This window comes from Octodon degus, unplaced genomic scaffold (genome assembly GCF_000260255.1).
Source record: "Octodon degus isolate 3935 unplaced genomic scaffold, OctDeg1.0 scaffold00026, whole genome shotgun sequence".
Lineage (NCBI taxonomy): Eukaryota > Metazoa > Chordata > Mammalia > Rodentia > Octodontidae > Octodon > Octodon degus.
In genome coordinates, this window is record NW_004524602.1 from 10719691 (window position 1) to 10733108 (window position 13418).

Genomic DNA, 13418 nt, shown 5'->3' on the forward strand with positions numbered 1-13418 from the left:
GCGCTGGCTTCTGCTGCCGCTGCTGCTGCCCGCTCTGCTGCTGCCCGCTCCGGGAGAGGGTGAGCGAGGGCCGGGCGGGTGGGCACTGGGCCGGGCCGGGGGAGCTGGAACCTAGCCCCGCGGGAGGGACCAGGCTCGGTCCGCCGGGCTCGGGCACTCGGAGAAGGACCTGCGTCCCTGACGTAGGCGTGAGGGGCTGGGGAGGCCGGCGTTGGGGGTCACTGCACGGCCGAGTCCCCGAGGGGTGCGAGCTGGGGCGCAGGGAGACCCCCGACGAGCCCGAGGTGAGAGATCGTGACCTGGGTCCGAGCCGGGACACAGCTGTGCGCCGGGCGCATCCGGGATTTGGAGCCGAGATGGGACCCGAGGGCGCTCGAGGAAACAGGGGAGAGGAAGACGAGGACGAGGAGAGTACCTGGGTGCCCACCTCCTCGCCCTCGGTGGCAGTAACAGCCCCATCTCACGGAAGAGGGGTGCCGATCGAGTCCCTTCTCCGCACACCCCAAGTTCTCAGCGGACACATTGGCCTCCTCCCTCTCCTCTGCCTTCCTGAGAAGCGGAACACCGGGCCCGCCTCAAAGAGAAACTTTCCCGGTGATGTCCGGACGGGGTTGGAAGGAGAGTGGGAGGCAGCCGAAAGGCGGGGTGGGGGTCGGAGCTTTGCAGAAATGGGGTCCTCAGATGTCTGAAAACGTTGTGCTCCCTGGGGTGGGGGCGACGGCAGGCATCGCGCATCCCTCCCCTCCCCTCCCGCAGGCGGGGGCCAATTCCAGGCTCGCGGGCTCCCTGGAAATGCGAGGCGGGGTCTGTGGCTGTCCTTTCAGACTAGGGGTGGGGGTCATTCCTCCTGGAGCAAAGTTGTGGTGGGATAGCAAGTCGTATGCTGCGGGTGACTTGCCTCCCGCCTGGGGTCTGAGTGCTGGTTCCTTCTGCCGCCTTGGGTCTCCTGATCCCAGATTGGGCTGGCCTGGCCTCTCCTTCCCTCTTTTGCTCTTCCAGCCCATTTATGTTCTGCAGAGCATGGAGCTTGGCTGTGAGCCGCGTGCTAGGACCCCCGTGCCGCTGGGGCTTGGGAAGTCTCAGATTTGGCTACTGTTCAGCTCTCCCTTAAAAAAAGGCCGCAGGACCAAGACTCAGACCTGGGGGAAACAGGAAGGATGGCAACAGGCCACAGCCTGGCCTGGGCCCTGGCTCTGAGCCAGCTGCTTCTGCCTCCCGCCAGACACTGGGCCAAGCCTTAGTTAAGTCAGCAAAAGCACACACGGTGTATATTGCTATTTCATTCTGTATCTTAGAACTTTTAACTTTCCATAGTGTCTTGGGAGTTTGTTAATGGGGTGACACAGCCATTTGGGACCAGGTGCACTGTTACCCTCAATGTAAATAGATGAGAAGGAGGGAGTAAGGACACACCAAATGCTTTACCTGAGATCATCCCCTGAAAGTGCTTGTCCAGGATGACCCCAGAAGTGGCAGCCCCTGTGCTGAAATCAGTCTTGCTGTTGAGCCCAGATTCTTGACTACTAACTGTGAGACCCTGGAAGAGTCACTTAAGGTTTCTGGGCTTCTGACTCCATATCTGTAGAAGGCAGCATGGTAGAAATAATACTCGTCTGTGTTGGGTGCACACTGCCCAGGATGACACTTGTACTGCATTTCCTACAAACATGACAGAAACGTGGGAGTCAGAGGCGTGACTGTGCATTACACACTGACCTCTCCTCCTCCCTGCCACAGGTCTTGGTCACTCTGCAGAACTGGCATTTGTCCTGGAGCCTAGCGATGATGTTGCTGTCCCCGGGCAGCCTGTGGTGCTGGGCTGCAAAGTGGAGGGGACCCCGCCTGTGCGAATCACCTGGAGGAAGAATGGAGCGGAGCTGCCTGAGGGCGCCCGCGCCACCCTGCTGGCCAATGGGTCCTTGCTAATCCCTCACTTCTGTGCTGGGCAGGCAGGTGGCCTGTCGGATGAGGGCGACTATGAGTGTGTGGCCCAGAACCGCTTTGGGCTGGTGGTCAGCCGCAAGGCACGTGTCCAGGCTGCAAGTAAGTGGACATCCCTTCTTGTCCCTGCTTCCTTTGGGAGAGGCCACAGTGCTAATGGGTGGGTCTGGGTGTGGGAGCAGGGCGGGTTCAGGCAACCTTGTGCAGAACTGAGGTCCCAGCGTGAGTCAGCTGAGAGGAATCCAGCAGTGAGTATGGGTGGTAGAATGAGATCCTGGGCTCCCAAAAGGACTTGTCCAGGGTGACCCCAGAAGTGGCAGGAATGGAACTTGTGAAGAATGTAGCCCAGAACTGGGGTGAGCTGATCTTGGCTTCCACGTGCCTGTCACAATTCCAGCACCTAAGCATCGCAGTCCCCTCTGTGTGGTTCTTGCATTGAAAGGTAAACCACTGACTTTATGGATGGGGGAAGGTTTTTTTTTGTTTGTTTGTTTGGTGGTGCTGGGGATGGGACTCAGGGAATCTAAACATGCTTTTACGGTCATCTTGGTTTCATGCAATTTTTAATTACAGTGACTTTCAGAGCTGGTGGGTAAGGCTTCCCTATACCAGCAATGGAGTTCTGAAACTTGTCAACAAATATACTTTAAAAATATATAGTAGGAGGGGGGCCAGGGAGATGACTCAGTAGGATAAGCGCTTGACTGGCAAACGCAAGGATCTGAGTTCAATCCCCGGTTCTGGAAAAAAAAAAATTAATTAAAAAAAATATCTATATCTATATCTATATCTATATCTATATCTATCTATCTATCTATCTATCTATCTATCTATATATATATCTATATATATATATATATAGTAGGAGAGCCAGCAAGATAGCTCAGCCGACTAAAGCGCCTGCTTAGACAAGCACAGGGACCCTGGTTCAATCCCTGGCACCACAGACCCCGCCAGCCCCGCCCCCAGGGCAGGCTGAGCCAGCCAGAGCCCAGGTCATAGTAGCTCACACCTGTAATCCCAGCGCTGGGGAGGCTGAAAGCCTTGTGGAGGAGCTGCTGCCCTCTGCCATGTGCCAGTCTGCCTTGGAGCCAGCTGCGTACGGACTGAAACCTCCAGTAACTGTGAGCTAAATAAACCTTTCCTTCCTTCAAAAACAAAAACAAAATATGAGTCTGAGCTGCGTAGTAAAACCCTATAACAACCAAATACATTAAATATATATATGTATCTGGGTGGGTGGGACACACCTATAAGCCCAGTGCTCTGATTGGAAGGCTGAGGCAGGAACCTTAGCTCAAAGTGAAAAACAAAACAACCAAAATCCCGAGCAAGGTGGTGCATGCCTGTGATCTCACTACTCAGGAGGCTGAGGCAGGATGATCACTGAGTTCAAGGCCAGTCAGAACTGCATAGGGAGAACCTGTCTAAAAAAAAGAAGCTTCGGGCCGGGGAGATGGCTCAGTGGAATAAACGCTTCCCTAGCAAGTGCAAGGATCTGAGTTCAATCCCCAGTTCTTTTTTTTTTTTTTTTTTTAATTTTATTTATTTATTTATTTTGTGTGGCCAGCTCAGCCCACCAGGGGGCGGGGCTGGCTGGCATGTGGTGCTGGGGGATTGAACCGTGGTCCCTGTGCTTTGTTTAGCTTAGCTTGTTCTAAGTAGGTGCTTTAGACCACTGAGCCATCTCACCAGCCCCTCAATCCCCAGTTCTAAAAAAAAAAAAAAAAAAAAAAAAGCTTCTAGTTCAGTGTAAGGGTCCTAAATTAAATCCTTGCAAAAATAAATAAATAATACAAATGATTTAAAATAAAAAATGATCCAGGGTGTTACGTCAATGATGTGTATTCCTCTCATGCTGATGTGCTTTTTGGACTGGGAGCAAAAAGGCCAGGCGATGTGCATCAGATCTAAAATTGTACTTCGCAGGCTCTCACGGACCACTTGCTGTGATAAGAATAGTAGGTGCGTTTTGACTGTGTCCCGGAAGTTCTGTTATCCTGTTGAATCTGTGCACACCAGTAGCACTCTGCCTATACTCAGATTCTCAGTGCACCCTGGGGAGGTGGCGAACTGAAAGCGACAGGTCGTGGTGGAGAAGCAGGGCCCTTGAATAGGTAACAAGCCTCGCGAACGGGTATTAAGTACTCACTGCATGCTGGGAGCCTCAAGTGCTGAATGGGAATTATATGACTGTGTCTTCACAAGGACTCTAGGGGATGGGCCCTTCTCCTCCCCATTTTATAGATGAGAAAACTGAGCTTGAGGGGGTGCAGGTCCTCGTCTGACAGGAGGCAATACCAGGACTGCAGTGGAGGCAGCCTGAGCCCTGTGGCCCCTTCGCTAACTCCCGCGGCACGCTGCCTCCTTCTCAGCCTGGCGCTGACAAGTTTCTTCCTGGCTCTGAGGGCATTCGCACAGTTGCTCTGAACGGCTGGTGAGTGATGAATTGTTCAAGGCAAGAGCCCTCTCGCGAGATGTAAGATGCCCCTTTGTTCTAAGGCAGGCTGGTCCAGGCCCCCATCTGGAGCTCACTGGGAGGCAGCCCTGGACTTGGAGACCAAATCGCTGCTGGCTGGGCCGGCCTTGTTCCCGGCCCTGCCAGCAGTGCAGAGGGAAGGCTGGTGTGCCTTTGAGCAGATGTCTGGGTGTGCAGAAGCGACATGGGGACCCAGGGCAAGGACCAGGGGTGGGGGGCACAGAACACTTATTTATGTACTTATTTACTTCTGCAATGCTGGGGGTTGAGCCCAGAGTCACGCACATGCCATGCACATGCCAAGTGCTCTACCACTGTGCCACATCCTCATCCTGCCAGTGCACTTTTCCACGTGGTGCTTCCTTCAAGTCGTTAGGGTCCCTGCGCCTCTCACTGTGTAAGGAATCAAGCTGGGAGTGGGGCTGGCCTGGCTAATCCTTTGAGGCCCCAGAGACACTGCCTTCGTAACCTGGCCTCCTCTGTCCCCCAGCTAGGCTGAGGCCCCAAGGGGCACAGCGTGGATGCCAAGAACCGAGTAGCTGGATCTCTTTTCTCGCTTCACAGGCTGATGTCCTGGAAGGCTCCAAAGCTCCTTAGCCCTGCCTGGGTCTCCTCCTTGAGTAATCACTACCTGCCCATTTGCCCGCTGGTACTATAGATGTTGTGTGACATGGGTGGATGGCTTTTGGCAAGGGTGTGCAGATCCTCTGGAGACACGGCTTCTCCCACCTGCTCCACAGGGGTTGACAGCCAGGGTGTCAGCACCAACTCAATATACGATCCTATTCTCCTGAGAGATCAGGGATCAGCGCAGGGGGCCTCCTGGGTACTCAGGTAGATGTATGTGGGCGCACTCTCCTTCCCAGTGGGCTCAGAGTGGCCCCTGCAAGGTGGGGGGATGTTGTAGGTCAGGGGCAGAGCACCTTTGGGCTAACTGTGCCAAAACTTTTAAACAGAACTTTCTTGGACAAAGCCTTTGAGTGTGATCTTGGTGGCTGTGGAGGCTAATCTCCAGCAAAGCAAGCTGCCCCTTCCGCTCCCAAGCCACTTTCCCCATTGCCTGCTGGGATGCATAGGGAGGGGACTCCAGGGCAACCTCTCAGCGAGTAGAATGGGTGGAGCCGGTTGTGGAGCCCGTACTGTCCCTCTGGAGGGATGGCTGAGTGGGGATGCATGCAGGGATTGCCACTGGCTGATGTCCCTGTGCCTAGAAGACTCCAAAGAAGTGTGGCCCAGTCTTAGGGAGTGGGGACGGCTGGGGACCCCACCCCAGGTCTCTTTCCACCTTAGTCCCTGCTACTCCGTTCCTGGTCTCAGGCCTCTGGACCAGCTGGGGTCAAGAGATCTGGGACCCAGGACTGGCTTTCCCAGCCTGTGTCACCTGGGGGTCTTGATTGGATTTCAGATGCACAGATTGAGGCTCAGACCTGGATGTGTGTTTAAGAGCCCATCCACGGTGTGCCCACACCCTGGGTGGCCATGGGCTACAGCAGTGCCCACTCCCGCGTTCCAGTCTGGCTGGCAGCATAGTGGAGTGCACAGAACGAAGCCCTTGGGGCTTCAGTGGGGCGGGTTCAAACACCAGCACTGCGGCTCTAGGATGTCTGGACCCTCGTCAGCAGGGCCTGTGGGAGGATCCAGTGAAGTGCTGGGTGGAAAGAACCTGGCCTGGGCTTGGTCTGGGGGAAGAGCTTTGTGTGTCTTATCCTCATGCTCGGAACCGCCCCCTAATTTAGGATGAGGTCCAGCTTGTCACCATGCTGGCTGGATTCCCAGCTAGCCGGCCTGGGCAGGCCCAACAGTGGATCTGAGCCTGGGCCGAGGCAGCCAGAGACCTGGGCTTGGTGAACTAGGGCCTTGACCCCACTCACTAGTTATAGAACTCGGGGAGATTCCTTCTCTGAGCCTCAGCTTCCATTCATGTACATATTTACTTATTGAGGAGTGAAACAAGGGGAGCACTAAGCTATCTCCCCATCTTTCTTTCTTGACTGTTTTGTTTTTGTTTTTTCTTTCTAGACTTTCTGACAAAAAAGAATTTTTACTATGTAGTTTGGGTTTTACTATGCAGTTCAGGCTGGACTTGAACTCACTTGGTAGATGAGGCTGGCCTCAAACTCACATCATTCCTTCTGCCTCAGCCTCCCAAGTGCTGGGATTACAGGTGTGCACCACCATGCCCGCCTGCCTTATCTTTATTTTATGGTACCAGGAATCGAACTCAGGACCTTGTGCTTGCCAGGCAGGTGCTGTGTCACTGAGCTATACACGCAGCCCCTCACCTTTACTTTTGAGAAAGGATCTCGCTAAGTTGCCACACTGGCCTTGAAGTAGTGATCCTCCTTAGGCACCTGAGTAGCTAGAATTATACATATGTATCACGAGCTATATTTCTTCATCTTTACTTATTTTGTTGCCTTTTAAGACTGGACCTCACTTTGTAGTTAAGGCTGGCCTGACACTCACTGTGTAGACCAGGCTGGCCTCGAACTCATGGCTATCTTCCTGCCTCAGCCATCAGGGGCTGAGAAGACATAATAACTATTATTATTCTGAGGAGGGAGCTGCTTTGTGGTGTGAGTCCCAGAAAGGCCCCTGGTGGCCCAACTCTGGGAATAGGCACTGGACCATAGAGGAGGAAGGGTGACATTGCTTCGCTGCTCGGATCACCCATGTCTCCAGGTCTTAGGCTCCTTCTCTGGAGCCTGGACCATTGCCAGCAGGTTCGAGGAATGATAGGAAAGCAGCTACTCCTCCATGCTCACCTGGATTGGGGCCAGGGTCTGGGCATAGGCCTGGGTGGGGTCAGGAGAACCAGGGACAAGAGTCATTGGGGACCAGGACATTGGGGGGCACTGAGTGTATTCTGGGACCCTGCGTGAAGGGAGAGGTCACTGTGGCACCCTTGTCACCTGATTACTCAGGCCTGGTATGTGGGACCCAAGCATCCCTCCTTCCCTGAAATCAGCTCCCTTGAGGAGCCTGAGGATATCTCCCCCTGAAGCCCAAACTGTAGCCTCCTGGGTGGGACAGGCAGGTGCAGAGCTGGGGTCACTGGTGTGGAGACAGAGCACCCCCATCCAGGCCTGTCCCTTTCTGCCAGGACCGCCCCTGTCCGATCCCGTCCACATGGGGGACATCTGCACCCCCAGCTGGTCCTGTGAGAATGGAGAGAGGACACTTTCTGGACACCAGGAGACATGTGTGCTGTCATAGATCTTACATCAGACTGGGAAGGCTGAGGCAGGATGGTTATAAATTTGAGCCCAGCCTCTGCAACTTAGTGACTTAGGGAGACCCTGTCTCAAAATTAAAAATTTAAAAAATATTGTAGGGATATGGTTCAGTGCAAGAACTCTAGGTTCAATCCCTGGCACCCCCCCCCCCAATTTGTGGGAATGGAGCCAGGCTTATTTTGCCCTAAGGATTAAGTCTCCCCCTCCACCCGAAACCAGAGATTGAACTCAGGCCCTTGTGCTTGCCAGGGAAGCGCATATTCTACTGAGCCATCTCCCTGGCCCTTTTTTTGGTCATTAATTCTTTCAGTCCTAGAGAAGACACACCTGCCTTCACTGGAATTTGCCCCTGTATTTATTTATTTCGACAACGTCTGTCTTCATAGCCCAGGCTGGCCTTGAAGTCGACGTTCTCCTGCCTCAGCTTCTCAAGTGCTGGGACTGCAGGCCCATGTCACATAGCACCTGGCTCCCCAAGTCTCTTCCCTCCCCTGGTCCTCCCACCCCAGTCCCTCCCTGCAGACCATTTAGCTTAGCATAATTCTGTCTTCCCCTCCTAAGGCTGGAGCGCTGTGGGGCCAACCCTTCCCCTAAGTGCATTGTTAAGTAACTGTTTTGTAGCTACATAGCAGCCCATCTGTCTCCTCAACTAGAGTTTAAGCTCCTAAAGGGGTTTGCTTTCTTTTGTGTTTCTCACATACTCTGCCTGTAAGGTTTGGTAAAAGACTGTATGAACATGTGGCCTTCTGGGGGTCTCCCTCCCTCTCTTCCCTCCCTCTCCCTCTCCTTCCCTCTCCTTCCTGCCCTGTAACTGATAGCATAACTCAAAGAACAGAAGCTGTGAACTGGGAGGATGGGTAGGGGACAATGTGCCCAGGGCAGGATCCCAGGGTGGCTGCCACTGTGCACATCTCTGCCTCGCCAGATGGGATGTGAATTCCCGGCTCCGGAGCTCACACCCCTCCATGCCTGGGCCCTGGACCCTCCCCGCTGGACTAGGCCTGTGTCCCTAGGCTCTGAGGTCCTCACTGTGCAGGGAGGGAGGCCCTCACCCCACCCGCGGGACTTGGTGTGGAAGTCTGGCGCTTCTGGTTCCCACACCTTGGCTCTGAGGCGCAGGCAGCCAGCTGGCCCCTTAAACACAATGTGAAAATCTTCTCTGTTCCTGTCCCGGGCATTGTCAGCGGCCAGGCGCCTGGGCTGGGAATGTGGGCCGGTGAATAGGAGAGGCATTTGCAGGCTGCAAGTGGGGCAGGCCCAAGGCCCCCTCCCCTCGGTGCCCTCCCACCCCCAAGGGGAGAAAGGACTTTTTCACTCCTGGCCTTCTTGTGTTGCCTTTTCCTGGGCTCCCCAGACCCGCAGGCTGGGATGCTGAGCATGGCGGGGAGAGAGAGAAAGAGAGAGAGAGAGAGGCATTTGCACAGCACCTAGAAGCTTGTCTTACATAGCCTCCAAGAAAAAGAGAATGGAACAGAAGGACAGAGGGTGCCCAGGATAGAAAACCAGACAGCTCACTGCTGCCTTTGTTTAACTGGACTCAGTGAATCCGCCAAAACGCCTACCAGTGTAACCGGCCTGTGGCAGCTGTATTTCTCGGCCATAGCCTAATTGCAAACAAGCAAAGTAGAGCCTCATGCAGTACATGTGTGCGTGCATACGTGTGCATGCATGTGTGTGTTCGTGCATGTACTTCTGAGCACCTGAGCATAGCGTGGGCCTAGGACTGAGGGCTGGGGTTCGTCTCGCCTCCAAGGACTTTCCTAAAGAAATCTGTCACTGAGCAGGGTGAAGGGGCTGTGACAGATAACTTTATTAGGTCTTGGAAGGGACTAATCATTCACAGACAGCTGAGAGGAGCAGCAAGGGTGGAGGCGGAGGGTTCCATGATGGCTTGTGGGTATGGCCACGCACCACACAGCACCCCAACCGGCCAGACCCAGTTTTCTTACTCATTCAGTGGTTGCCCCAGACCTGGCTGCATGACAGTCAGGCTGCTGGCCTGTCTGCTCCTCCTGTCCCCCAGAACCTCTTCTTGATTTCTGGACTTGCTTGCTCCCTTTGTCCTCAACTTTGTTCACCTGGTTCCAAGACATGCCAGCCCTGTTACGCCCTTGACTTTGGGAGCTGGGAAGGCTGATCAGAGGCCTTAAGGGGGAGATGGTGGGGGTGGGGGCACAGAGCCCCCAGGATTGGCAGGCAAGGATGTTCTAGCATCTCCACCTTGGCTGTTCCTGTTTCTTGCCCAGTTTGTTCCCTCACACTGGGGAGCCCTCTGTTTCTGAAGCAGGTGGCCTTTGCAGAAGTGGAAAGACTAAGAGGACCCCAAAGAAGGTGCCCATAGGCCTCCCTGAACATCAGCGCCTCCCTGGAGGCCTGGCCTTCCCTCTGCGGAATCTGAGAAGCCAGATGCTGGCCAGGGCCTGTCGCGGAGGCAGAGCACGGACACTGACACTGACCAGGGCGGAGGGGCAGCCTGGGCTGCTCTCCGGAATGCCGGTGTTGGGTTGCAGGGAGATGCAGGCAGAGATAATGGGCAGGAACTGGACTTTCTGGTCTGGCTGCTGCCCCCAAGGCCACTGGAATGCAAGGGGGGGACCATTAAGAGGCCCGGGGGACTTGGGGTGGGCAGATGGAGTCCAGACCACCGAGATGAGGAGGAGGGGGTGGACCACCATGAGAGAGACCCGAGCGCTCCCCTTTTGCCCTTTGCTGAGCTGCAGCCTGCAGCAGAAGAATCCTAGGATTCCCGGCCCGCTGCACCTTGGAGGTCTCCCGGGGCTCCAGGTGGGATCGCAGCTGAGTGCATCCAGCCTCAATTCATGGACTTGAATACTGAGGCCCAAGCTCTGTCCTGCAGCCTGGGCTGATGTGTGTGTGTCGGGGGAGGGCTCTGTCTAGCTTCTCAGGCCTCTGGCCTTGGAGCTTCTGCAGTGCATCCTTCTCCTCTGGTTTAGAGAGGTGGAGTCTTTTATTGGCCCCTCTCTGCAGGGCAGATGGCAGAGTAATTCTGTTCATCTTATGCCCTGCCCTGCTGGGCTTTGTGGTTTGCAGCTCTGAGTGGGGCTGATTCACCAGCAAATCGCGGATGTGACCTCCTGACATCCGGGGCAGTTAGCAGAGGGCCTCCAAGTTTCCAGGCTTACTGAGAATCTCCACGTGGAGTCAGTAATCTGGGCTGGTTCTGATCCAAAGCCCTCCCTGGGTTCCTGCACTTAATTCCCACAGCAATTCCATGAATAGGTTTGCCAGTCCTGGTTTACAGGTGGGTCAGTGGAAGCGCAGAACGACTGGCAAACCTGCCCAAGGTTGCGTAGGAGTAGGAAAGTGAAGATTTTTACACACACCTCTGCCAGACCTGACGTTCACTGGCCTGTGTATTGTAGAGGGGGGTCAAATCCCATGAGAGCAGATTAATATTAATGGGGGGGGGACGCAGGCAATGGAGGGAGGGACAGAGGAGCCCAGAGCCCTACCAGGCTGAAGTCCACTGCTCGTGGGCCAGGCAGGAGCACCCCCACCTCCGAGCCACAGTGGAGAGGTCCCGGTGAGTCCTGTTTCTCCTGGAAGAGAAGTGTTCCTGGGCTTGGGGTGGGTTCCCCAGGGAGGTGGGAGAGCAGGGCTGCTGCAGGTGGAGGTGGGAGTCCTTACTCCGAGGAGGGAAAGCAAACTCCCCACCCCCAGCCCCCAGCTCCCTTTCTTGTTTTCTGCGCATAATGATGCTGATTGCTCCACATCTGTCATAATTACTCTTTGTTTGAAAATTCAGAACAAATCACAGGAGAGGAACTGGCAGGGCTTGAGAAGGCTCCTTCTCCCCAGGGGTCCTGGCAGGAGGGGGCTGGGGGGAAGAGCCACAATCAGCCTGGAGGAGTGGAGGCTGCTGATTGTCCTTGTCCCGTCCCCATAGCCCATAGGAGAAGGTGGTCTAAGGCTCATGGCCCCCCAATTCTGAGGAGCCTGGAAACGATTCCCCTCCTCCATCAATCTGGAGAGGGGTCAGTGGGGTTCCCTGCCCTCTGGGCCCGGAACAATGAGTTGGGCAGTGGATGTCCAGAGCTCCAAGCCCCAGTAGTCCAGGTGGGAGAGGTAGGGCGTGGCCATTGGAGGCGTGCTTACCCTGGCCCAGGGGAGGCCCAGACTAGGGAGGGTAAGGGGGCACTTGTGACTGGGAGCCCCGGAACAGGGTGGGCACTGAAACTTTGGGGTGAGTCTGGAATGGGGGTCCATGACTCCTAGGGAGGAGCAGCCTGGCTCCTTCTAGGGGGCCAGCAGGGAGCCTCAATGCCCAGTGCTTCTTGGAGTGCCTTACAGCCAACCGCCCTCTGCTCCCATGCCATCTGCAGCCTGGGGACCCTTTGATTTGGAGGTCCGTGGGCCCTAGTTTGGGACTCCACCTGCCTTGAGTACCCCTCCATGGCTCTCCTGCTTACTTTCAGGCAGATCCCGTGCAGTCAACCAGCCCCTTGCTATCCAGTCACCAGCACCGGCCTCCTGTGTCTGGTGTGTGTGTGCACGAATGCGTGTGCAGGGCTGAGTTTGTGTGCATCCTTGCATCCCAGGTTCTAGGTAACCATGACAAACAATCCTTAGTGTAGGAGCAAATTCAGGAACTTGAGCTCCACACAACAGGGATCCTGCAACTGGCCTGGGATGGGGGAATGCAGGAGGATTGGAAATAGAGGTCTCAGGCTCCTGTCCCCTTCCCTCCGCCCCCCCACCAGCTGGCTGGCCAATAAGCCTGAGATTGGTGACTGCCTGGGGCTAGACATCTATGGACAAACCTCGAAAGGAGAAGCAGAGAGGGCCTGGAGGCTGCAGAATAGCAGACGTGGAGGCAGGGTGGGGGCTGTGGCCATCTCAACGCCTGGGAGGGACCTCAGGGAACCAGGAGTGGTAAGAGGACAGCTCTCTTGCTTGGCCCATTCACCCTGACCCTCCTCTCCCCTCTTCCCCAGCCTCCTGTCCAGTTTACTTTTCTCCTCACACTGATGTAGAAACTGAGACTCAGAGAGGGGCCTTGCTCCAAGCCCTGGCATCCAGAGCTGTAACCGAGAGGCCTCCGAGGGATGCCCTTTTCAGGCAGGTGCTTATTCTACTGAGCTAGCTCCTGGCTCTTGATGCCTTTTCAGTGTGCTGATTGGCCAAAGGGGATTTGGCCTCTAGTTTCAGAGCCAGGCCTACTGGGACCTTAGAGATTTAGAATCAGAGATCCACAATCCCAGATCTTTGTCTACCATCAGCCAACTCCCCCCCCCCCTTGTCCTTTTGGGACATTTTCATTTTGCCTCTTACACCCCAGCTTATTTGACATGTGGTGCTGGGGGATTGAACCATGGTCCAGGTGTTTTGCTAAGCTTGTTATAAGTAGGTGCTTTAGACCACTGAGCCATCTCACCAGCCCCACCCCAGCTTATTTGAAATGTTGCCTTCCTTCTACAACAGTTCTCTTCACCTGAATTTCTTGAGGTCTCTTAAAATTGTATTCCAATCCTCTAGCACCTAGAGAAGCCCTGTCTAATTTAGGCTGACAGGCAGATTGGATTAGAATATTCCTGATTCTATTATCTCAGATCACTAATAATTATATTACCTAGAATGAGCCCAGAATGGAGCCTGCTTGGTATTCCTGGCCCCCCTTTCTCTGTTTCGGACTCTTTGCAATCAGTCCGTTTCCCATTGAACTGTGACAAAGTCAGGGTCATCACAAGCGAGCTGGTGTGATGTTGATGAGACCCAGGCATCGCTGAAATAAAGCCATATTA

General features: G+C 54.9%; 1 protein-coding gene across 1 annotated transcript in view; it reads left to right on the forward strand.

Moving 5' to 3' along the window:
- Positions 1-1727: 1727 nt before the first annotated feature.
- The window catches only part of Igdcc3 (immunoglobulin superfamily DCC subclass member 3), a gene marked incomplete at its 5' end in the record, with an annotated part of 35824 nt that continues 24133 nt past the window's right edge, over positions 1728-13418 (forward strand). Inside the window, one exon of the mRNA XM_023712646.1 lies at positions 1728-2043. Coding sequence (XP_023568414.1) covers positions 1728-2043 — 316 coding nt within the window. The remainder of the gene's footprint in view (positions 2044-13418) is intronic.